Below are 25,005 nucleotides of genomic sequence, written 5' to 3' on the forward strand. Positions count from 1 at the left end.
GCTGTATTTCCTCCTGTGCTCCACCCACAGCAGCATTTACTATCACACCATTAGTGCCTTGTTGCTAACTAAACCCAGAGGCTGAGGTCTGGAGGGGCCGTGAATGGGATTCAGCCAACTGAGGCACGTCACAGCCTCAGGCAAAGGGGACAGAGTTTCAGACAGCCAGGGGGCGGAGCTATGGATGACCAGGGGGCGGAGCTTCGGACGACCAGGGGGCGGAGTTTCAGACTGCTGTGTAGATGGGAGTGACATCTCCTGCTGATCGTGGGGTACGTGGGGTGGCTGGGAGGTGAGCAGGGCTGTTGCTCGTGACAGGATTTTTCTTCTGTCAATACTGGCTGCACAGCACTGCAGGGAGTCCTGTGGGCCTAATTTCATGGGAGGGCCTGGAGCTGCAGCTCCACCCGCCCCATTGTTAATCCGGGCCTGACCGCACCTATCGATCTTTGGCATCTGTTGGAGGGTGGTGGCTAGCTGCTGGCGTCGGCACACATACTAACGATGTGTGATCAGTTACTCAGGAGCTCAGTGTCCTGTCAGCTGGGATTACGAACCATTAACCCTCAGGAGGTTGGTTCAGTCCCCCGTCTAAGTCCCATGAAGCAGGTAGACTGGTTGCCAACCAGTACTACCTGAAAATAATAAAATTAAAAATAAAGGAAACTCTCTAGAGCTCCAGAGAAATGCACCCGGCTCCTTGGGCACATTTTTCTAAACCGAGTCTGGTAGGAGGGGCATAGAGGGGAGGAGTCAGCACACACATACACACACTAAAGGTTTTAAAGCGCCAGGCTCCAGAGGACCCGCTCTATACCCCATGGTACTAAAATACAGATCCCCAGTACACACTAGGATGTAAGAAACCCATTTGGGATCAGAAAATCTGGGAATTTAAAAATTTATTTTTTATTATTTATTTATTAACAGTTACTTATATAGCGTAGCAAATTCCGTTGCTCTTTACAACTGGACACAATTAGAAGACAAAACTGGGTAAAAACAAACAGTCAGAGGGAGGAGGGCCCTGCTCGCAAGCTTACAATCTATGGGGAAATAGGCATTGATACACAAGGACAGGTGCTATCTATTGCATAGTTGTTCACCAGATTGTAAAGGTTCCTTGTGGGCTGCATGATATCACATCACAGCAGTGATGAACCAGATTCAGGGGAAAGGAGAGTGAAGAAAGAAAATATGTGGGGGATGTGTGGACTGTGCTGTGAGGATATAATTGGATAGGAGAGCTATGAAGGTAATGTGAGCGGTTCTGGAATTTGATAAGCTTGTCTGAATAGGTGAGTTTTCAGGGAACGCTTGAAGGTTTGAAGATTAGAGGAGAGTCTTATTGTACGTGGTAGGGCATTCCACAGAGTGTGTGCAGCCCGAAGAAAGTCCTGTAATCGTGCATGGGAGCAAGTAATGAGTGTGGATGAGAGACGTAGATCTTGTGAAGAGTGAAAGGGTCGGGTTGGGAGATATTTTGAGATAAGCGAAGAGATGTATGTTGGTGTAGTATGGTTAATAGCCTTGTGTGTAAGGAACAATGGCCCTCATTCCCAGTTGTTCGCTCGCTAGCAGATTTTAGCAACATTGCACACGCTAAGCCGCCACCCTCTGGGAGTGTATCTTAGCTTAGCAGAATTGCGAACGAAAGATTAGCAGAATTGCGAATAGAAATTTCTTAGCAGTTTCCGAGTAGCTCGAGACTTACTACTACATTGCGATCAGCTCAGGCCGTTTCGTTCCTGGTTTGACGTCACAAACACGCCCTGCGTTCGGTCAGCCACTCCCCCGTTTCTCCAGACACTCCTGCGTTTTATTCTGGTAAGCCTGCGTTTTTCCGCACACTCCCAGAAAACGGTCAGTTTCCGCCCAGAAACACCCACTTCCCGTCAATCACACTCCGATCACTTCAACGATGAAAATTCTTTGGTCGGACGTTAGTAAATCTACTAAGTTTTGAGCTAAAATACTTAGCGCATGCGCGCTGTGTACCATGCGCATGCGCATTTTCACCTTAATCGCTCCGTTGCGAAAATCGGCAACGAGCGAACAACTCGGAATGACCCCCTATATTTTATATTGAATATGGTAGAAGACAGGTAGCCAATGGAGGGACTGACAAAGTGGGTCTGCAGACGATGAACGTTTAACCAGGAATATTAGCCTTGCAGCTGCATTTAGAATGGATTGTAATGGTGAGAGTCTCTTATTAGTAAGACCAGTAAGAAGACTATTGCAATAATCAATGCGGGAGATAATGAGAGCATGGAATAGGGTTTTAGCAGTGTCTTGTGTAAGATATGGTCGTATTTTGGATATGTTTCTTAGATGCATGTAACATGATTTTGAGACAGATTGAATGTGGGGAACAAAGGACAGTTCTGAGTCAAGGATGACACCTAGGCAGCGAGCTTGTGGGGTAGGGCTGATTGTAGAGTTCTCAACAGTGATAGAAATATCAGGTTGGTAACTGCTATTGGCCGGTGGAAATATAATTAACTCTGTTTTAGAAATATTAAGTTTGAGGTGGTGAGATGACATCCAAGATGAAACCGCAGAGAGGCATTCAGTGACCCGGCCCAATACAGATAGAGACAAATCAGGGGAGGATAGGTAGATTTGAGTATCAGCTGCGTACAGATAATACTGAAATCCAAAAGAGCTGATTAGTTTCCCAAGAGATGAGGTATAGATTGAGAAAAGCAGAGGACCTAAGACTGAGCCTTGCGGTACTCCAACTGAAAGAGGTAGCGAAGAGGAGGTGGATTCAGAGAAATGGACACTGAAGGAGCGATTAGATAGGTAGGATAGGAACCAAGAGATGGCTGTGTCCTGAAGACCTAGGGATTGTAAGGTTTGTATGACAAGAGAGTGGTCAACAGTGTCAAAAGCAGCAGAGAGATCAAGGAGAATACGTAGTGAGTAATGGCCTTTAGACTTTGCAGTGACCAGATCATTCACTACTTTAGTCAGTGCTGTCTCTGTGGAGTGTTGGGAGAGAAAGGCTGATTGATGTGGGTCCAATAAGTTTTACGAGTTAAGAAAGTGTGTGAGGCGAGTGTAGGCAAGTTTCTCAAGTAGCTTGGAGAGACAAGGGAGCTGAGAGATGGGACGGTAGTTTGAGAGAGAGTTAGGGTCAGAATTTTGTTTTTTTCAGAATGGGAGTTTCAACGAATGGATTGCGGTTCCAGTCGGGAATTGGGGCTCAGATGTACCGGGACTTTATTAGAGGCCACACGGCTGCTATGTGCATCTGTTTTCCTCAGGCTCTGCTGATTCTGTTATAGAATTGTGCCAATGAGGGGGTGTTACCCTTTGTTTATAGCTTGTGATTGGGTCCTCCATCTTATTCCTCTTCCCCAGCACAGGGCTAGGTGCCACGTTAGGAAAATATTTTCCTAGTGGTAGTGCCACATAAGATGTCAGACAAAGGAATACTATGCATAATGAAGAAAAATTGTTTTAAAAAGTTTAATAACAAAAATAAAAAACATATTTAAAAGAACAGGTTAATAAAATCTGCCAGTATTCAGTAATGGGGTCCACGTTTCAACTACATGTCCTTAAGGTGAAAAGATCTCAGCTCCAGAAACCAGGTCTCGGCACTCTTCTTCCATCACCCCGCGGTAGACAAGGAACTTGTGGTTTAGACCAGGGCTGCAGTGCAGCCTGTAATACGTTCCCAGAGCCCCCCCAGGAGAGCTGCAACCATAGTATACACAGGACACACGGGAATGTAGAAGAGCCATGGCGCACATGACACACGGCTCATGCGTTACGTATATCTCATACCCAGTGCACAGGTATGGCAGCTCCTTTACTGCGTCACTCTCCTCTTTTGTACGCTTTCGCCTCTCCCTCTCATCTCCTGTTTCTTTACCATCCTTTTCATGTTTTACATCTCTATGCTCTTCTTCCAGTTCAACAAGGCCAACATATGCTCCACTCCCTTGTTGTTGGGCCACCATGTCTATCGCCACCATACATGCATGAAGCAGTGGCCCTCCCTTCTCTCCAGTGTGATCAGTTGCCACCGCCAAGACATTTCCCCTCTCTTGGTCCACCACTATTGCTCCAACACCCTTCCCTCCCCTAGCCTTGTTCCCACGTGCAGCTTCTAGGGCTCTGCACATGTGGCTGCCAATTCTTAACTTCTCTTCTTCGGTTACACCACTCCCACTACTGCCTTCCTCCACATGGGCTACCTTCGGCTTGGCGTGGTAAGTGCTGGGCCAGATGGTGGCCCAAACTTGCTGCTCCTTTTGATTCCTTGCTGCCCTTGATGGGACAGACACTAGAAATGGCTCTCCAAGCCCAGTTAAGTCAGTGCAGCCAGCCTGCAGGATGTCAGAGACTTGTAAACTTACCTCTGGTTTGGAAACAATAACGCTCTGTGCACCAAAGGCAACGTCATCACTATCCCTCAACAGACTCACTTGCTCCTCCGCTGTGACCTGACGAAGCAAGATCTCGAGGTGTGACTGGCAGGCCCGCACTCTCTTCAAGTGCCGCATGGTATCTGGTAGACTGTACTCTAAAGAAAGAGCTTGGGACAGCCGAGAGATTTGTCTTTTGTCTGTGATGTGAGCTGCAAAAAATGTAGCCAAGGGTGGATTAATGTGTCCTGACGCCAACTCCTTAAGCTCTTGTTCCTCCTCCAGTGATAGCACAGGGGTCAGTGACCATGAAGAAGACGACGACATCACAGGATCTTCTGCAGATGGTGCCATGATGACAGCTGGAATACTGAAAAGACACAATATATTACACTACTGCCTTTTATAGTCAATGCAGGGATTGATAATACTCTCTACACTTCTGAACTGCAGTGGAATTCTGGACAACAATAAACAGGAGCCACGGAAATACTGTATGTAATCAAGTGAAATCATCTGCTTTTATGTGTATCTACTCTGTTACCCAATGTCAGCGGTGTTCCTATAGTATCCAGTCTTTAGATTGGCAACACCTCGGTCAACCACTATTGGTTGACATGCATTAGGTCTACATGGCAAAGGTCACTATTTTAAAAAAACGTTTGAATTTTTTTTCATACTTTTCTCAATCGCAGTCCACGTAGATCGTATAGTAACCTGTGCCGAGCGCAGCGGTAGCAGAGAAAGGGGACACGGTGCACTAACTGGGGTTCCCGGTCACTTTATGAAGAAAACGACACCGATTTTTATTTAATTTTTAATTTTTGTAAAAAAAAAAATTATTTTTTTTGGGGGGGGGCTTGTGTCGACCTTTTTCTATGTCGACTAAATGACCGTGACAACCTAGTCACTGTTGACCAATAGTGGTCGACCCAATGATCCACACCAGTTCCTATTTGTCTCAGCAATATAATCTCTATCTAGTATAGACTGCAAGCTTTCAGGAGCAGTGGATCCTCTCTACGCTCTGTCTCAGCAGCCTTGTTTGCACGTGTACTCTTATGTGCGGTTGTAATTCTGATACTGCATAGCTTTTTGGTAAAATAAATAAACAAATGAGGATGATTAATCCCACCATTAAATCGCAATCTCACTGCAGTCTCTGGGGAACTGGAAGCACAAGGAGAATGTGTTGGAGGTAGGAGGATTGTACAGCAGGTGCCACCTAACCCTTTTGGAGTACAGCATCAGAGAACACTGGCATATCCTGAGGTCAGATGAAGTTCTCAATAAGGTTTTACCATCAGCCCCGCGTGTAATCTTTAGAAAAGCTCCAACCATTAAACCACAACTAGTAAAAAGTTTTTCACAAGCGACAGGACTATGGGGGTCATTCCGAGTTGATTGTACTCAGACATGCGGGGGGACACCCAGCACAGGGCTAGTCCGTCCCGCATGTCAGTGCCGCCCCTCCACAGAAGTGCGAAAGCATTGCACAGTGGCGATGAGAACCTCTTCGCTGCCCCTGGTCGCAGTGGCTGCGTGTGACGTCACGCAGCCGCTGCGGTCCGCCCCCCCGCACGGTCCGGCCATGCCTGCGTTGGCCGGACCACGTCCCCTCCCGCCCAGCAACCGCCTCTGCCTGTCAATCAGGCAGAGGCAATCGTTAGGGAACGATGGCCTTTGACCATCTGGCATGTGCCGACGTACTGCGGCGCCGGTGCAGTTCCGACCCGATTGCTGCGCTGCGATAAACTGCAGCAAGCGATCGGGTCGGAATGACCACCTAAATGTCCAAAAGCAAACATTAGGCTTCTCACGTTGTGGTACATGCACAGTGTGTAAAAAAAACCAAGTAATTATTTAGTACGACTAGTAGATACAATTCAATCATACTCCAACAGGAGGATTTTCAAGATAAAGGAACGTATAAGTTGTAATACCACGGGAGTGGTTTATCTCCTATACTACCCCTGTGGACTCCAGTACGTAGGAAAAACTAAGCGGAAACTTCGTATCAGAATTCAAGAACACCTGTGTAACATTAAAAACCGAAAGAAAGATCATACTGTCCTACTCCACTTTCAGGAGAAGCACGATGGAAACCCACATGTTATGCAATTTATAGGAATTAAGAAAGTCACCGTACCATGGAGAGGTGGTGACCTGGAAGATCTTCTGACAAAAGAAAAAACTAAATACATATATGAGATGGGCTCCCTTGCGCCCCAAAAGGACTCAACATTGATTTTGAGATTAAACCCTTTTTAGAATAATGTACCTCTGGGTTCCTGTCCATTAGAATTTTATTGTATTAGTTTTCTTTCCCCCTTTTAGAATCAAGTTACAGACATAGACAAAAACCAGTCCTAAGAATCATTTTTGGTCAAATAAATGAACATAATTATTATTATATTCTTATTTTTTATATATTTTTACATTCTTTAAAATTAATTATTTATTTTATTTTCAGAAGACATTTTGAGGGTTGTGTGCATGTGTGTGTGTATATATATATATATATATATATATATATATATATATATATATTTCAGTCTAGATTAGACAGTGTATATCTCTCCATTTTAATAGAATATCCCGGACCTCTGGCTTTGGATACATACATTTCACAATATCTTTTATGAATAGGGATATGACGTCTGGAAGCTATGCCATTCATTACCCTGCAATTTATGATAGAATAATCACATTGGAATTTGCTAGTACAGGTTGAGTCTCCCTTATCCAAAATGCTTGGGACCAGAGGTATTTTGGATATGGGATTTTTCCGTATTTTGGAATAATTGCATACCATAATGAGATATCATGGTGATGGGACCTAAATCTAAGCACACAATGCATTTATGTTACATATACACCTTATACACACAGCCTGAAGGTCATTTTAGCCAATATTTTTTATAACTTTGTGCATTAAACAAAGTGTGTATACATTCACACAATTCATTTATGTTTCATATACACCTTATACACACAGCCTGAAGGTCATTTAATACAATATTTTTAATAACTTTGTGTATTAAACAAAGTTTGTGTACATTGAGCCATCAGAAAACAAAGGTTTCACTATCTCACTCTCACTCAAAAAAGTCCGTATTTCGGAATATTCCGTATTTCGGAATATTTGGATATGGGATACGCAACCTGTATAATTATTTGCACTACGATGCTTAGATTATCATAATTTTTGAAGGAATTAATATAAGTAGGACCCATAAAACTCTTCTTCAATTACATTTCCACTCATAACGTCCTGTTATTTGTGTGTTTGTGTTGTATGTTGGATTTAATTGTTAGGAATTATACAGCTCTGAGATATTTCTTTATTAATTGGATACACAGAGGATAATAGTTTTCCCTTAAAGCCTCTGGTCAGTAGTATGCCAAGCATTCGGAGGAGACACTGATAGTATCATAACAAACAAATACTGAATCACTGGCAATGATAATAACGTTACATTGTATCCATTGGAACGCAAAAATCCGGAACCAATTTCTTTATGGAACGCATGGGGGTTATTTAGCTGAGGATGGGAGAGAGGTTCAAGCCATCGGGTATCCTGACGAAGCCTCACTTAGGTGAAACGCGTTGATTACCGACTGTCTTTGATCCCCAACAGCGGCGCACACGGCACGCTGTCAGGGAGTCTGCCGGCAGACACTACTTCCAGCCTCAGGAAAGGACACCGCTACATATGGACTTATTTGGAGCCCTGTGAAACGTCCCAGTGGAGGTAAGGAACCATTCCACATCACACCTAATACGGAGCTACGGGAACAATCACGAACGGGCACAATACAAGCAGTCCCAATAGGGTGCCGTACGGGACTTCTTTAATTAGGATGCGGCAACTGAGTAGCTCTTACTTGCACTTTGAAAATCGGAGCGTCATTGAATTACCAGTGTCACGATCCGGGTATCTGGACGCCATTACTTACCCTTCAGATGCCTCCTAAGGCGGGCTCAGCGTTCCAGGACCAGATTCCGCTGTTCCTGAGTTTCCACATGCAGAGTGTCAGAGTGGTGTTTTCATCAGTCGCGGCCTCCGCTGTGCCCGCGTGGTTAAATGTGCATCTATCAGCCTGGCGTCTCCTGTCTCCGGTGGCCGGCGCCGCCATTACTGTTTCCCAGACCACATGGATTACAAACCAAACTTCCCTCCAAGTGTCTGCATGGGCGCAGCCATCTTGGATTCTGTCATCTGATCATTTCCACCAATCTGCTGTTTGTATTGTTGATTTGCATAATTGCCTAGCCAACCCCTTCCTTGCTGCAGGTATAAGTAAGCTGTGCCTGAGCAAGGAAGACGTCAGTGCTTTGGTTGTCAAACCTAGTTCCTGTTTGTCTCTCTTCTATGATTGTCTTCCAGGTTCCAGCTCCTGTCTCAAGACTTCCACCATAGAGACCCGCACCAGCATTCCACCTGCGGTGTAGCCTGACTCTCCAATCCATTGTGGATTCATCTGTTTCCAGCTACAACACTACCTGCTTCCAGCCTCAGCTTCCAGCAGAATACAGCTTCCCTTAAAGGGCCGGTGTTCTTTCTACACTTTACCACTCTCCACCGGAATTATTATTTCTCCGCTCTCAAGTTCTACATTTCAGTTCACATTTCATCGCTCCCAAAGTTCATTTATTATTTAACTGGTTCCAGCCAGTATCCACTCCGTGCTAACAACAGTCTGGTTCCAGCCAGTATCCACAGCAGCTGTTTTACCTTCAGCAACCCAGCTTTTCCTGGAACACCAGCTGGTACAATCCTGGGTTATCTCCATTGCTACAGCCGGGCCTGGTAAGGACTTTCCATCTAGAAGATCATAAGAACTATCTCACACTACCAGTGCCCTGTGGCTCCTGCCATGCTGTAGTACTCAGGAACTGTATTTATTCTTTGCTGACTTTTACGTTTTCTTTTATTGCTGCTGTGATGCGGAGTTGTCATAATAAACATCATTGACTTTTATCTAAGTTGTCGTGGTCACGCCTTCGGGCAGTTATTATTCATGTTACTTACATGTCCAGGGGTCTGATACAACCTCCCAGGTTCCGGTACATCTCAGCCCCTACAACTGAGGCTGCCTCCCGTCAGCTCAGGCCCTCAGTTGTGACAGTAAGCACTGACCTAATGAATCCAGCCGGAGACCAGGATCAAGCGGCCAGGCCGATGCAAGAACTGGCAGCCCGACTAGAACATCAGGAGGCTGCACAGGGCCACATCATCCGCTGTCTCCAGGATCTCTCTACTCGGCTGGATGGGATTCAGACCACTCTCCGTGGATCAGGCGCGTCTGGTGCGTCAACCACAGTGACTCCAGCTATAACCCCACCCACCTTACCCATTCCTGCTCCACGTCTTCATCTTCCAACGCCAGCAAAATTTGACGGATCTCCAAGATTCTGCAGGGGATTTCTCAACCAGTGTGAGATTCAGTTTGAGCTACAACCTGGCAATTTCCCCAGTGACCGTACAAAAATTGCCTACATTATTTCTCTTCTCAGTGGCTCAGCCCTCGATTGGGCATCACCGTTATGGGAGAGGTCCGACACCCTGCTATCTTCTTACACTGCATTCGTGTCAACATTCAGGCGCATCTTCGACGAGCCAGGCCGGGTAACTTCAGCTTCGTCTGAGATTCTCCGTTTACGCCAGGGATCACGTACTGTAGGACAATATCTTATACAGTTCCAGATCCTGGCATCCGAACTGGCATGGAACGACGAGGCCCTGTATGCTGCATTCTGGCATGGTTTATCCGAGCGTATTAAAGATGAGTTAGCTACCAGAGACTTACCCTCCAAGTTAGATGAGTTAATCTCACTTTGTACGAAAGTTGACTTACGTTTCAGAGAGAGAGCAACTGAGCGTGGAAGATCATCTGCTCCAAAATCTTCTGCTCCTCCTCCTCGCCAACTGTCACCAACTAAAGATGAACCCATGCAAATTGGCCGTTCCCGTTTAACTCCTGCTGAGCGCCGAAGACGTCTCTCCGAGTTTCTCTGTTTGTACTGTGCAGCTCCGTCTCACACCATTAATGCCTGTCCCAAACGTCCGGGAAACTCCAAATCCTAGCTCGCCAAGGAGAGGGCCGGCTAGGAGTAATGATCTCCTCTCCATCTCCTCAAGATTGTAACCTCCCAGTCTCGCTTCAAGTTGCTCAACGTTATCAGAACGTCATTGCCCTCCTGGATTCCGGAGCAGCTGGGAACTTTATTACCGAAGCCTATGTTAAACGGTGGTCCCTACCCACCGAGAGACTTCCTTCGTCCTTTTCCTTAACTGCTGTGGATGGCAGTAAAATTTTTGATACAGTTATTTCTCTAAGGACTCTACCAGTTCGTCTGAGAGTGGGAGTTCTTCATTCCGAACTTATTTCACTTTTAGTGATTCCAAGAGCCACACATCCTGTGGTCCTGGGCCTTCCATGGCTCCGTCTTCACAATCCTACAATTGATTGGACGACTACGCAAATCCTGGCATGGGGTTCCTCCTGTACTAAGACATGTTTGTTTAAAGTGTTGCCTGTCTGTTCCTCCTCCCCCAGGTCGTCTGATGTTCCACCTCCTCCATATCAAGATTTCACGGATGTGTTCAGTAAAGCTTCTGCTGATATCCTTCCCCCTCATAGAGAATGGGACTGCCCGATTGATCTCGTTCCAGGGAAGGTTCCACCTCGAGGCCGAACTTATCCGTTGTCTCTCCCCGAGACGCATTCTATGGAGGAATACATAAAAGAGAACCTAGCAAAGGGGTTCATTCGACCTTCTTCTTCTCCAGCCGGCGCAGGCTTCTTTTTTGTAAAGAAGAAAGATGGTGGTCTGCGGCCGTGCATCGACTACAGAGGTTTGAACGACATTACCATCAAGAACCGCTATCCTTTACCCCTGATTACTGAGCTCTTTGACAGAGTTAGCGGAGCTACCATCTTTACAAAGCTGGACCTGAGAGGTGCATACAATCTCATCCGGATCCGTGAGGGTGACGAGTGGAAGACCGCATTTAACACCCGTGACGGACATTATGAGTACCTCGTCATGCCCTTCGGATTGAGCAATGCTCCAGCTGTCTTCCAGCATTTCGTCAATGAGATCTTCAGAGACATTCTATACCGTCATGTCGTGGTCTATCTAGATGATATCCTCATTTTTGCCAACAATTTAGAGGAACATCGTTTCTGGGTAAAGGAGGTTCTGTCCCGTCTCCGTGTCAATCATCTCTACTGCAAATTAGAGAAATGCGTCTTTGAAGTCAAGTCCATTCCGTTTCTAGGGTACATTGTGTCCGGTTCCGGACTAGAGATGGATCCTGAGAAACTACAAGCAATCCAGAATTGGCCAGTACCCTTAACCCTCAAAGGGGTCCAGAGGTTCTTAGGGTTCGCCAATTATTACCGAAAGTTTATACGAGACTTTTCCACCATTGTGGCGCCTATTACTGCTTTCACCAAGAAGGGTGCTAACCCGTCCAAGTGGTCTGAAGAAGCCATGCAAGCTTTTCATCTTTTAAAACAGAGGTTCATCTCTGCACCTGTCCTGAAACAGCCTGACGTCGACTCTCCTTTCATCTTAGAGGTGGATGCCTCCTCCGTTGGAGTAGGAGCGGTGTTATCTCAGAGGGCTAAAGATGGTCATTTACATCCTTGCAGTTTCTTCTCACGGAAGTTCTCCCCAGCGGAGCGCAACTATGCCATTGGCGACCAGGAGTTGCTAGCCATCAAGCTCGCTCTAGAGGAGTGGAGATATCTGTTGGAGGGAGCTTCTCATTCAATCACCATCCTTACAGACCACAAGAACCTTCTATATCTAAAAGGCGCACAATGTCTCAACCCTCGTCAGGCCAGATGGGCACTTTTCTTTTCCAGGTTCGACTTTAAACTCCAGTTCTGTCCGGGCTCTCAGAATCGCAAGGCCGATGCCCTTTCCCGCTCATGGGAGCAAGAAAATGAGTCAGAGTCTTCAGACAAGCATCCTATTATAAATCCGTTGGCATTCTCCACGGTAGGGATGGACTCTACGCCCCCATCAGGGAAAAGTTTTGTGAAGCCGACACTAAGGAAGAAGCTCATGCATTGGGCCCATGCTTCCCGTTTTGCCGGACATACAGGTATCCAAAAAACCCTGGAGTTTATCTCTAGGTCCTATTGGTGGCCAACTCTGAAAAAGGACGTTTTGGAGTTTATTGCATCTTGCCCAAAGTGTGCTCAACATAAAGTATCCCGCCAGTCGCCTGCGGGGCAACTGGTTCCACTATCTGTTCCCCGTCGACCATGGACCCATTTGTCGATGGATTTTATTACAGATTTGCCCATGTGCAACAAGTTCAATACCATCTGGGTGGTAGTTGACCGGTTCACCAAGATGGCACACTTCATTCCTCTCACCGGCCTTCCGTCAGCTTCCAAGTTGGCTCAAGTATTCATACAAGAGATCTTCCGACTCCACGGTCTTCCAGAAGAAATTATCTCAGATCGAGGAGTTCAATTCACAGCCAAATTCTGGCGAAGTTTATGTCAAGTCCTCCAAGTCAAGTTAAAGTTTTCCACGGCTTACCATCCTCAGACCAATGGTCAAACTGAGAGGGTGAATCAGGACTTGGAGGCCTTCCTCCGCATCTATGTGTCCTCCTCTCAAGATGACTGGGTTCAATTACTTCCCTGGGCCGAGTTCTGTCATAACAACCAGTATCATTCTTCATCTTCTTCAACACCATTTTTCACCAACTTTGGATTCCACCCTAAAGTCCCTGAGTTCCAACCGCTTCCAGCAACTTCTGTTCCCGCAGTGGATATCACCTTGCATCAGTTTGCCAATATCTGGAAGAGCGTACGATCAGCTCTGCTCAAGGCATCGTTCAGGTACAAGAAGTTTGCGGATAAGAAGCGTCGAGCAGTTCCTGCTCTCAAGGTGGGTGATCGGGTATGGTTATCCACGAAGAATTTGAGGTTAAGAGTTCCCAGTATGAAGTTTGCACCTCGCTACATCGGTCCTTTTAAAATTGATCAAGTCATCAATCCTGTTGCTTACAGACTCCAGTTACCTCCCTTCTTAAAAATACCCAGGACATTCCATGTTTCCCTGTTGAAACCGCTAATCTTGAATCGGTTTCATTCCTCACTTCCACCAACTCCGAAAGTCCAAACTCAACGAGGCGTTGAGTATGAAGTGGCCAAGATCCTGGACTCACGTCACCGTTACGGTCAACTTCAGTATCTCATTGACTGGAAGGGCTATGGTCCTGAAGAACGCTCTTGGACCAATGCCTCTGACGTCCATGCTCCTGCCTTGGTCCGAAATTTCCACGCAAAGTTTCCTTTAAAGCCTAAGAAGTGTCCTGGGGCCACTCCTAAAGGGGGGGGTGCTGTCACGATCCGGGTATCTGGACGCCATTACTTACCCTTCAGATGCCTCCTAAGGCGGGCTCAGCGTTCCAGGACCAGATTCCGCTGTTCCTGAGTTTCCACATGCAGAGTGTCAGAGTGGTGTTTTCATCAGTCGCGGCCTCCGCTGTGCCCGCGTGGTTAAATGTGCATCTATCAGCCTGGCGTCTCCTGTCTCCGGTGGCCGGCGCCGCCATTACTGTTTCCCAGACCACATGGATTACAAACCAAACTTCCCTCCAAGTGTCTGCATGGGCGCAGCCATCTTGGATTCTGTCATCTGATCATTTCCACCAATCTGCTGTTTGTATTGTTGATTTGCATAATTGCCTAGCCAACCCCTTCCTTGCTGCAGGTATAAGTAAGCTGTGCCTGAGCAAGGAAGACGTCAGTGCTTTGGTTGTCAAACCTAGTTCCTGTTTGTCTCTCTTCTATGATTGTCTTCCAGGTTCCAGCTCCTGTCTCAAGACTTCCACCATAGAGACCCGCACCAGCATTCCACCTGCGGTGTAGCCTGACTCTCCAATCCATTGTGGATTCATCTGTTTCCAGCTACAACACTACCTGCTTCCAGCCTCAGCTTCCAGCAGAATACAGCTTCCCTTAAAGGGCCGGTGTTCTTTCTACACTTTACCACTCTCCACCGGAATTATTATTTCTCCGCTCTCAAGTTCTACATTTCAGTTCACATTTCATCGCTCCCAAAGTTCATTTATTATTTAACTGGTTCCAGCCAGTATCCACTCCGTGCTAACAACAGTCTGGTTCCAGCCAGTATCCACAGCAGCTGTTTTACCTTCAGCAACCCAGCTTTTCCTGGAACACCAGCTGGTACAATCCTGGGTTATCTCCATTGCTACAGCCGGGCCTGGTAAGGACTTTCCATCTAGAAGATCATAAGAACTATCTCACACTACCAGTGCCCTGTGGCTCCTGCCATGCTGTAGTACTCAGGAACTGTATTTATTCTTTGCTGACTTTTACGTTTTCTTTTATTGCTGCTGTGATGCGGAGTTGTCATAATAAACATCATTGACTTTTATCTAAGTTGTCGTGGTCACGCCTTCGGGCAGTTATTATTCATGTTACTTACATGTCCAGGGGTCTGATACAACCTCCCAGGTTCCGGTACATCTCAGCCCCTACAACTGAGGCTGCCTCCCGTCAGCTCAGGCCCTCAGTTGTGACAACCAGTACCAATTAACTGGCAGATGAAAGTAAGACGCAATAGCGTTCACGGTGTATATATTTTCATATAAATATTCTTTGTGTTGTCATCTCACCAGTTGTGTGTTTCATGCATGTTTTTGTATACCGGTATTAGGAGTTTTACACCACTACATTCGTATTCCCAGTTTAGGAATTTTTTATTCATTATGGAATACTATTCCTAAAATTATTTTTAGACCATTCTTTACTATTTATAGTCTGGACGTCTTTGTGGAGCATTATATAAATTACTATAAACAGTGATTTAAAACACTTTCACAAACCATACCTTGGGACTAAATAAACATATAAATGCATCACCATTGTTTATATTGTACTCTTTCCCACTAGGGAGTGCAGGGAGCAATTCTTCTTTTCGCCACCTAACATGATGGCTGGTAATGCTTTCATAGCTAATGGTTATTGACAACTTTTCCATCTTTACCTCAGGGAACCTTCAGTCCGGCTTCTGTGGGGCTCACATGGTGGCGGCCATTGCCAGAGCCCTGGAGAGGGAACCTCATCAAACGTCTACCCAGTCTAGGTTACCCAATGAGGCAATCTTCACAGTGCACGACTTCTAAAAATAAATATTTCTTTATTAAAATAGTCTATATTTACACATTGTATCTCTAGAACTGTTCTCACATACTACCTTTATTCTTTTTGCCCAAGGCAGAGGTTCCCAAACTGTGTGCCGTGGCTCCCTGGGGTGCCCTGGGACACTTGCAGGGGTGCCCTGGGTTGGTGGTCCAGGACCAATTCAAATTATTCATGGTCAATATAATAGGCAAAACCAGTGCTGGTGGCTGCCAGTCACAAAATATGTGGCCAAACAGAAGAAAATCTTGTCCCTCACCACACAACTGACCCTAAGGATGACATATAAACGTGATCTACTTAATGTAATATTTCTTTCTAAATTTCTAAATAAGAAATTTTTGGCCTAGGGGTGCCGTGAAGAAAATTCTGATATTCTAGGGTGCCGTGATTTAAAAAAGTTTGGAAACCACTGGCCTAAGGCCATCTTACACATGGGTCATTACAGTAAGTGTTGTTGCTGTGGCATTCACCCTTAATATAATGGGCCAGATGTATTAAGCCTTGAAACGTGATAAATTTCACGGTGATAAAGTACCAACCAACCAACCAGCTCCTCACAGCCATTTTTTTCAAACACAACCTGTAACATGGCAGAAGCTGATTGGTTGGTACTAAGGGGGTCATTCCGAGTTGATAGTTCGCTAGCTAGTTTTTGCAGTGCTGCGATCAGATAGTCGCCGCCTATAGGGGAGTGTATTTTTGCAAGTGTGCGAATGCTTGTGCAGCCGAGCGGTACAAAAAAGTTTTGTGCAGTTTCTGAGTTGCTCAGAACTTACTCAGCCGCTGCGATCACTTCAGCCTGTTCGTGCGATCAGGTCGGATTGACCCCCTTTATCACCATGAAATGTATCACTTTTCAAGGCTTCTGTGTAAGCTCTCATTGAGTGCATAGTACCCAGTGTGCAGGTACAATATACTCAGGCCTCTCTTTGTAGCAGCATACAGCTTTAGCCTATGTTTGGCCACATGACCTAGTACATACAAGCCTAGATGATCTCTTTGCTAGGAATGTACAATGGGAGGGTCCATAGCGATCTGTTGGATTGTTACTTGTGTAATTATATGGCTAATACATCGTTAGGGGACTATTTCTGTTTTACTGTACTGCTACTTTGTGCATTCACAGAATGAAGCAGAACATTATCAATGTGGCCGGTATATCACATTACCTGAACTGATTGGAAACAGGACCAAGATCAGGACCTTAATATCGATCTTCCCAATATAACTGATGCTCGATGGCCATCCCTGGCTGGCCTGTATAGTACACAGATCCGGTATGTAATACCAGCAGACAGGATGGCGGCTGTCAGTATCCCGACAGCGGCATCCCTTTCTGCTGGAATACCGGAAGCAAGTCACCTTGTGGGCTCGCTACGTTTGCCACGCATCGGGCACGGAGGCGAGCTTCGTTTGCCACAGGTTCTCTTCCCAGTTGATGGTGGCTTGGTGTCGGGACGCCCGGCATTTTGACTGCATCCCTAGTACACTAGGGTGGTATTCATGTGACCGCCGGTCAGCTGACCGACAGTCAAATGACCTCCTCCCCCAGCCCGACGGGTCACTGTCCCGATGGTCGGCATGCCGACTAACAGGGACTATTTCCACTCGTGGTGCCCACGACACCCATAGAGTGGGAATAGAACCCGTGGCGACCGCAGGTCGCCACGGAGCCCGCAGCGAGCCCGCAAGGGGCTTGCTGCACTCGCCCCTCCCCGCCGGGATCGGTATGCAAGGAGGCTCTGTAAACACAATTTGAACGCTCGCTTAAAAAAACATAGAAAAATGTAGCGCTTTACGCGACATCAGGCAATGTGACATCATACGTGCGTATTGGCTACCCTAGCTCTAAGCCCCCCATGCACGAATTTAGAAACGGCCAGATTGCAGGACTCCCCACACTGTCAGGTCGTTGATACCGCACACACGTCACGTCTGCGAGATTACGCGGTGATTAATTCTAGTAAAACTAAATAAGCAAGGACTCACTGTGCACAGAGCAGAACAGCAGCCAGAGCCCATAAGGAAACATAATGTGACTTTTTTTATGTCCCAGTTTTCGGTTTCAGAAACTTAAGATGACACCACCCGCACTGACCCATGCTCATAGGAAAAAGTTACTTGCAGTGTGGCTGCTGCACTGCACTAAGTATAAATAGCAAAACCTGCAAATCTGCAAAGCATCTGTTACACATGTGTGTGCATGTGGCAGAACTGATGATAGACTGACATAAAACACGAGTCTATGCCAGGCTGACATCAAGCAGCATTTACAGCACATAACAGCAATTCACCAACCTTGCTCCTAGTAAGCTCCTCCCCGTCCCTGGTCACTAACTCACAACCAGTCGTTACTGCGCATGTGCCCGGGTCTTGCGCGCACCCCCTGCTAGAGTTGAAGCAGGGCCCAGGATGAGCGTGGATGGCTGTAGTAACGATCTCTTCCTGCTGTGGAAATGGCTTGTGTCATATGACCACTAGCATTGCTGATCACATGACTCAGCTTGCCTTTAGAAGCCATATTTATTGTGGGCAGATGGGATACCAGACCCCACGTGATTCCTACAGACGCTGTCATTGGAGGAATGTGCTTAAAAAAAGTACATTGCCACACATTTACCCTCATGTGCTGTGTCTAAGAGGCCCTTATGTGTTCTGAAATAAAACTGTTCTTCCTTAGTCATATCCATACTTGTTACTACACCACACACATGCAAGAGCAAGGGAAGCCAGCATTAGATACTAGCATACCTCAAAGGGCTGAGTAGTATTGTGCTTTAAAAAAAGTCATACTTAGCTAAACACGTGCATGGTGCTTTTTCCGCTCCATGCAGCAGGAGGAAGGTGCTGAAGCAGGCAGAGACTGATGACAGCCTGGCACACTTGCTCTGCAGAAATGGACTCTGTGGAATGGGTTGACTGACTCATAAACAAGGAACAGGACAGCAAAGGGGGGTTATTCAGACCTGGACGCAGCCGCCTGCTCACGCAGAGCAGCATCCAGGTGATCTGCGCACGTGCACTGGCTGCTATGCACATCTTTGCGGCCGCAGTGTGATTGACAGCGGCGGCACTCGGGAAGGGGGGCATCATCGTGGCATTGAGGGGGAGGGGGCGTTCCAAAGAGGTGTGGGATAATTTTCAGGGCGGCTGTGTGACGTCACACTCAGCCGCTACGGAAAAAAATGGCAGCAGACCACCTGACACCGCAGCCAGGGGTCAACCTCCGTTCAGATGCGTCCACAGTGTAACTGCATCGGGAGGCAGCCTCACACATGCTGGGCGGCCTTGCCCTTGTGCAGTTTCTGAGCAGCTCCAGACCTACTCCTACCTAGCGATCACTTCAGACTGTTTCGTTCCTGGTTTGACGTCACAAACGCCCTGCGGTCGGCCAGCCACTCCCCCGTTTCCCCAGCCACTCCTGCGTTTTTACACACACTCCCCGAAAATGGCCAGTTACCACCCACTTCCTGCGGCCAGCACCACGACTGAAAAGCGTCGCTCGACCTTGTGTGAAATTGCATAGTTGTGTGTTTAAGTACATCGCGCGTGTGCCCCATACGCATGCGCAGATATGCCACTTTTTCACCTAATCGCCATGCTGCGACTGAAAGCAGCTAGTGAACGACTCGGAATGACCCCCTAAATGCAAACTCCGCACAGATAGAGCCATGGTGGGAATTGAACCCATGACCTCAGTGCTGTGAGGCAGTAATGCTAGCCATTACACCATCCGTACTGCCCCAAGAGGGACAAAATGCTGTATTCCTGGACTTCTCTCTTAATGTATGATTGCCGTTACCTGTGATGATCTAGTTGTTTGACAAGAAAGGTGTTTCACCACAGATGATGGCAATAATAAATTAAGAGAGAAGCCGGAAACACAGCATATTGTCGCCCCAAGAAAGGGTCATGTTGGCAGGTACGGGATAGGTAGTGCTAAGTATTACAGTATTACTGCTACCTCAGGGACAGTGGACTTTTTTGATCAGCTGTTCCTGTAACACGGCATTGCTTTGGTAGTTAAGTATCCACCACCGCAAATCACTGCAAATTGGATAGTTAATTACTGTGAGCAGGCTTTTAATAATCTTTTTCCACTGCAGCTAAAGCTCAGGAGAAATGGCTCCCTTAAAAACAACTCGGGTCCTATGACCAGGTGTTGTCTGTGACAGCTGTCATGGGGGAGGGATAGATCATAGCCTCCCCCTATTGTCCGGAGATGGGGTAAAAACCGGAACGGTCTGGACTATATGGGGAGGCTGTAATCTCTCCCTCCCTGTCGACAGCTGTCACATATACACTGCTGGATGGCGACATGCATTACAAGCTCCAGAGTGGCAGAGTTTGCCGCAGGGAAGCAAACCAGTTCTTACCCAATCCCATGTACGGTATAAATGGTGCCGACCCAGTCAGAGCCACAGTGTGAAAAAAAGTCTATCCCAATTTGGAACCGTGTTCCAAACACTGGGTTGTGCCAGGGCCTTTGGTGGAAAAGGGGTATTAATCTGTTTCAAGCAGCTTAGGCATTACACAGCTGTATCAGATATTGGGGCGGGTTCAGTCCTGATCGCTGCTGTGCATTTTCGTACAGCGGGCAATTAGGTCCTAACTGCGCACACGTATGGAACACAATGCGCACGTGTGTCGGACAACGGACATCGCCAGTCAGTGACGGGATGGTGCGAAAAATCCTAACGCATGGGTGTTCGCAAGGTGATTGACAGGAAGAGGCCATTTGTGGGTGGCAACTGACCGTTTATAGGGAGTGTCCGGAAAAACGCAGGCGTACCCAAGCGTTTTCACGGAGGGTGTCTGACGTCAGCTCCGGCCCCAATCAGCCTCTTCACATTGCACTGTAGGAGTAAGTCCTGGGCTGCGCAGAGACTGCACACAGTGGATTTTTGCAGCTCGGCACACACATGGGATCGCACACTTGCACGGCAAATATACACTGCCCCTGGAGGCAGCGACTATCCGAACGCAAGACAGCAAACTTTGCAGCTCAGCGATCAGGTCTGAATCAGCCCCAGTGACTGCTGATGCAGCTACTGTGTGTGATACATGCCATTTGCCCCAGTGACTGCTGATGCAGCTACTGTGTGTGATACATGCCATTTATGACTGCTAGGATGAATGCTTTGCTTATAGGGGGTGATTCAGACCTGATCGTAGATGTGCACAGGGCTAGACCGCCCCGCATGTCAGGCCCTGCCCCATCGTATAGTACAAAAGCATCACACAGCGGCAATGCTTTTGTACTGGTAGAGTAGCTCCCCACCAGCGCGGATCCTGCACGCTGGCAGGGAGCTACTCATCGCTGCTAGGGTCGCAGCAGCTGCTTGTGAAGTCACGCAGCCGTCGCGGCCTGCCCCCACAACGGTCCGGCACGCCTGCGTTGCCCAAACCGTGCCCCCTAAATGGCGGTCAAATGCCGCCCCCCCCCCCCCCACTCCCGCCCAGTGATCGCCTATGCCTATCAATCAGGCAGAGACGATCGCAGGGCTAAGACCGACGCATGCGCAGTTCAGACCTGATCGCTGCTGTGCGGACATGCACAGCAGCGATCAGGTCTGAATTAGCCTCATAGTCGCTTCACGTTGGATGGACCATAAATATGTCAAGCTGCTTCTAGGGTGTGAGCAGTGCGCAGAAAGTACAGAGAAAGTGCCCAATTCTGAGCTGCATGCAATGGTGATCTTCAAGGAGTTGAGTGATTATTTGCTACTGCGCATGCTTTAAAAACCCTCAAAAGTCATAATGCACTAGTGTCACACTGCACAAGTACAAAGGGGCCAATTCTGACCTGATCGCTAGGCTGTGTTTTCATACAGCGGGCGATCAGATCTAAACTGCGCACACGTATGCACCGCAATGTGCAGGCGCATCGCATGGGTATAAAACAGATCGCTGCTCAGCCATGGGTTTGTGCGAAGGAACCATTCGCACGAACGTTCACAAGGAGATTGACAGGAAGAGGGCGTTTGTGGGTGTCAACTGACCATTTTCTGGGAGTGGTTGGAAAAACGCAGGCGTGTCCAAGCGTTTGCAGGGCGGGTGTCTGACATCAATTCCGGTCCTGGACAGGCTGATGTGATCGCAGCAGCTGAGTAAGTTCTGGGCTACTCAGAGACTACACAAAATCTGTTTGTATAGCTCTGGTACACATGCGTTCACACACTTGCAAAGCAAAAATACACTCCGCTATGGGCGGCGACTATGTGAACGCAGGACTGCAAAAAAAACACCTAACGAGCGAAAAGGTCTGAGTTAGCCCCAAAGATGCACGGTATCAGAAATGTGCTGGGCTCGTCTTATGTATAGAAGGAGGGACATAGAGGCCAGATGTACTAAGCCTTGACAAGTGCTAAAGTAGAGAGTGATAAACTACCAACCAATCAGCTCCTGTCATTTTTCAAACAGCCTGTAACATGGCAGTTAGGAGCAGATTGGCTGGTGCTTTATCACTCTCCACTTTATCACTTTTCAAGGCTTAGTACATCTGGCCCAGAGTGAGGGAGAGGCTGAGCCCACACAGTCACTATTAGCAGGACGTCCCTGCAGTAGGTGAGGCTACCGGTGATCCGCACAGTCAGTGTTAGCAGGACGTCCCTGCAGTAGGAGAGGCTGCCGGTGAGTCTGCACAGTCAGTGTTAGCAGATGTCCCCACAGTAGGAGAGGCTGCTGGTGATCCCGTCAGTCGCTGCTAGCAGGACGTCCCTGCAGTAGGAGAGGCTGCGGTGAGTCTGCACAGTCACTATTAGCAACGAGGCTGAAGTTAGCTTCTTATTCAGCCAGCTTCTTATTCACTTCTTAGTCGGCTCCAGCTTCTTATTCAGAAAATATTATATTGAAATACATTAAATAAGGACAGATCACTAAGATAACATTGCATAAACTTCAAACAGTGTCCCTTACACCAATTTACATTACATTTTGCATTAAACAAAAATGATTTGGGCATGAAATTGGTGGTAAAGCGGGCACAGACACCAGATTTCATCATTTTGAATAAGAAGCTGTTATTCTGCAAGAGTTAAATAGCGTTGGTAAACAGATTTGACACTTGAAACCCACACAGGGTGGTCACTTACATATCACCCACCTGCAATTTGCCTTGACCAACAAGCATTTGGGCATGAAAATGGTGGTAAAGCGGGCACAGGCACCAAAATTCATCATCTTGAATAAGAAGCTGTAGTTCTGCAAGGGTTAAACTGCGTTGGTCAACAGATTTGACACTTGAAACCCACACAGGATGGTCACTTACATATCACCCACTAGCAATTTGCCTTGACCAAAGAGCATTTGGGCATGAAAATGGGTGGTAAAGCGGGCACAGACACCAGATTTCATCATTTTGAATAAGAAGCTGTAGTTCTGCAAGGGTTAAATAGCGTTGGTAAACAGATTTGACACTTGAAACCCACACAGGGTGGTCACTTACATATCACCCACCTGCAATTTGCCTTGACCAACAAGCATTTGGGCATGAAAATGGTGGTAAAGCGGGCACAGGCACCAAAATTCATCATCTTGAATAAGAAGCTGTAGTTCTGCAAGGGTTAAACTGCGTTGGTCAACAGATTTGACACTTGAAACCCACACAGGATGGTCACTTACATATCACCCACTAGCAATTTGCCTTGACCAAAGAGCATTTGGGCATGAAAATGGGTGGTAAAGCGGGCACAGACACCAGATTTCATCATTTTGAATAAGAAGCTGTAGTTCTGCAAGGGTTAAACAGCGTTGGTCAACAGATTTGACACTTGAAACCCACACAGGGTGGTCACTTACATATCACCCACTTGCAATTTGCCTTGACCAAAGAGCATTTGGGCATGAAATGGGTGGTAAAGCGGGCACAGACACCAGATTTCATCATTTTGAATAAGCTGTAGTTCTGCAAGGGTTAAACAGCATTGGTCAACAGATTTGACACTTGAAACCCACACAGGATGGTCACTTACATAGCACCCACTTGCAATTTGCCTTGACCAAAGAGCATTTGGGCATGAAAATGGGTGGTAAAGTGGGCACAGGCACCAGATTTCATCATTTTGAATAAGAAGCTGTAGTTCTGCAAGGGTTAAACAGCGTTGGTCAACAGATTTGACACTTGAAACCCACACAGTGTGGTCACTTACATATCACCCACTTGAAATTTACCTTGACCAACAAGCATTTGGGCATGAAAATGGGTGGTAAAGCGGGCACAGACACCAGATTTTGTCCTTCTGAATAAGAAGCATGGATATTAAGCAAATGCTGGCACATGTAGTCTGCCAGTAAAGTAAAAAAAATTAAAATAATGAAAGTAGACTGACACTGGAAGTTTTGGTCCTTAAATAAAAATAATACATGAAAACACTTCATACCAACCGCTTGGATTGGATCCTGTTGGGTCAATGTAGTAATCCACTGGTCTAGGTGAAATAAAAAAATATTATAAATCTTGAGGCCAATGGACATGTCCCAATTCCCATTGAAGTCAGTGGGAACAACTCTCTCAGCCAATCATCACTTCCCCATTGACTTCAATGGGAATGACCGCAAGTGACCCTGTCATTTTGGTTTAATCACTGTACAGTGTACAGTGTATGTCTGTGAGGCCTGGGATTTCGCTTTTTTTATTTTACCAAGACCAATGGATTACTACATAGACCCAGAGGATCCAATCCAAGAGGTTGGTGAGTACAGGCAGTGTCGGACTGGAGCATAAAGGGCCCACCGGGGAATGCAGTTACGGGGCCCATATTTAGGGAGTAGTCAGTCTCCAGAGGGGGTGTGGGCAGCTGCCATAAACATTTTGATAACCATTAGAGAGTAAATAGTAAGGTAGAGCATACCCTCCAACTTCCACCAGGTACAAAATGCTCTGGTCCTGGACTTCTGACTTAATTTATTATTGCAGTCACCTCTGTTTAAATACATTTCCCATCAATTAACTAGTTTAATACAGGTGATTGCAATCATAAATTAGGTGGGAAATTCAGGAGCAGTGCATTTTGTACTTGGTGGGAAGGGATATGTTGGAGGGTCTGGTAAAGTATAGTAAATACTGCTTGTGTATGCATGATAATGTACCAGATTAATAAAAGCAATGCACTGTACAAAATACACCGTAGTCCTGTGCAGCATATGTATAATTCAAGTGCACAGTCTGGATCCTGATCCCTAGAAGAGGAGATGGGCCCCCAGCAAGTGGGGTCCACATGGCTTTTCCCTTTACCCCTGTGGGCCAGTTGGACCCTGATTACAGGCCTGACGCTACCTGCTCAGCTAAGGGATGCAAAGCAGGAAGGTGCCAGGCTGGAGAGGCACTTCCCCTGCTCTGCATCCCTGATGCTGCGCCTGTCCCCTCCCACAGCTGTTGGCAGATAAATGCAACCCCCTCCCCTTCCCTTTTACA

At 46.9% G+C, this 25,005-nt stretch overlaps 1 protein-coding gene across 3 annotated transcripts; it reads right to left on the reverse strand.

The window, feature by feature from the left end:
• Nucleotides 1-3,453: 3,453 nt before the first annotated feature.
• ADAT3 (adenosine deaminase tRNA specific 3) lies at nucleotides 3,454-18,070 on the reverse strand. Of its 3 annotated transcripts, none has more exons than XM_063958408.1 (3): nucleotides 17,889-18,070; nucleotides 15,433-15,564; nucleotides 3,454-4,752 (listed from the first exon to the last, which is right to left on the reverse strand). In XM_063958408.1, the coding sequence occupies exon 3, from the start codon at nucleotides 4,734-4,736 to the stop codon at nucleotides 3,570-3,572; it is 1,167 nt and encodes a 388-aa protein (XP_063814478.1). In that variant the 5' UTR covers nucleotides 4,737-4,752; nucleotides 15,433-15,564; nucleotides 17,889-18,070; the 3' UTR covers nucleotides 3,454-3,569. The 3 variants fall into 3 exon arrangements, with proteins under 3 accessions (XP_063814478.1, XP_063814477.1, XP_063814479.1); XM_063958407.1 differs by having other exon boundaries at nucleotides 15,433-15,567; XM_063958409.1 differs by lacking the exon at nucleotides 17,889-18,070 and adding an exon at nucleotides 16,760-17,171 and having other exon boundaries at nucleotides 15,433-15,567.
• Nucleotides 18,071-25,005: the final 6,935 nt, after the last annotated feature.

This window comes from Pseudophryne corroboree, chromosome 3, assembly GCF_028390025.1.
Source record: "Pseudophryne corroboree isolate aPseCor3 chromosome 3, aPseCor3.hap2, whole genome shotgun sequence".
NCBI lineage: Eukaryota > Metazoa > Chordata > Amphibia > Anura > Myobatrachidae > Pseudophryne > Pseudophryne corroboree.

Coding starts and splice junctions, on each gene's coding strand:
- ADAT3 (XM_063958408.1), bottom strand. CDS start 4,736: ATGGCACCATCTGCAGAAGATCCTGTGATGTCGTCGTCTTCTTCATGG.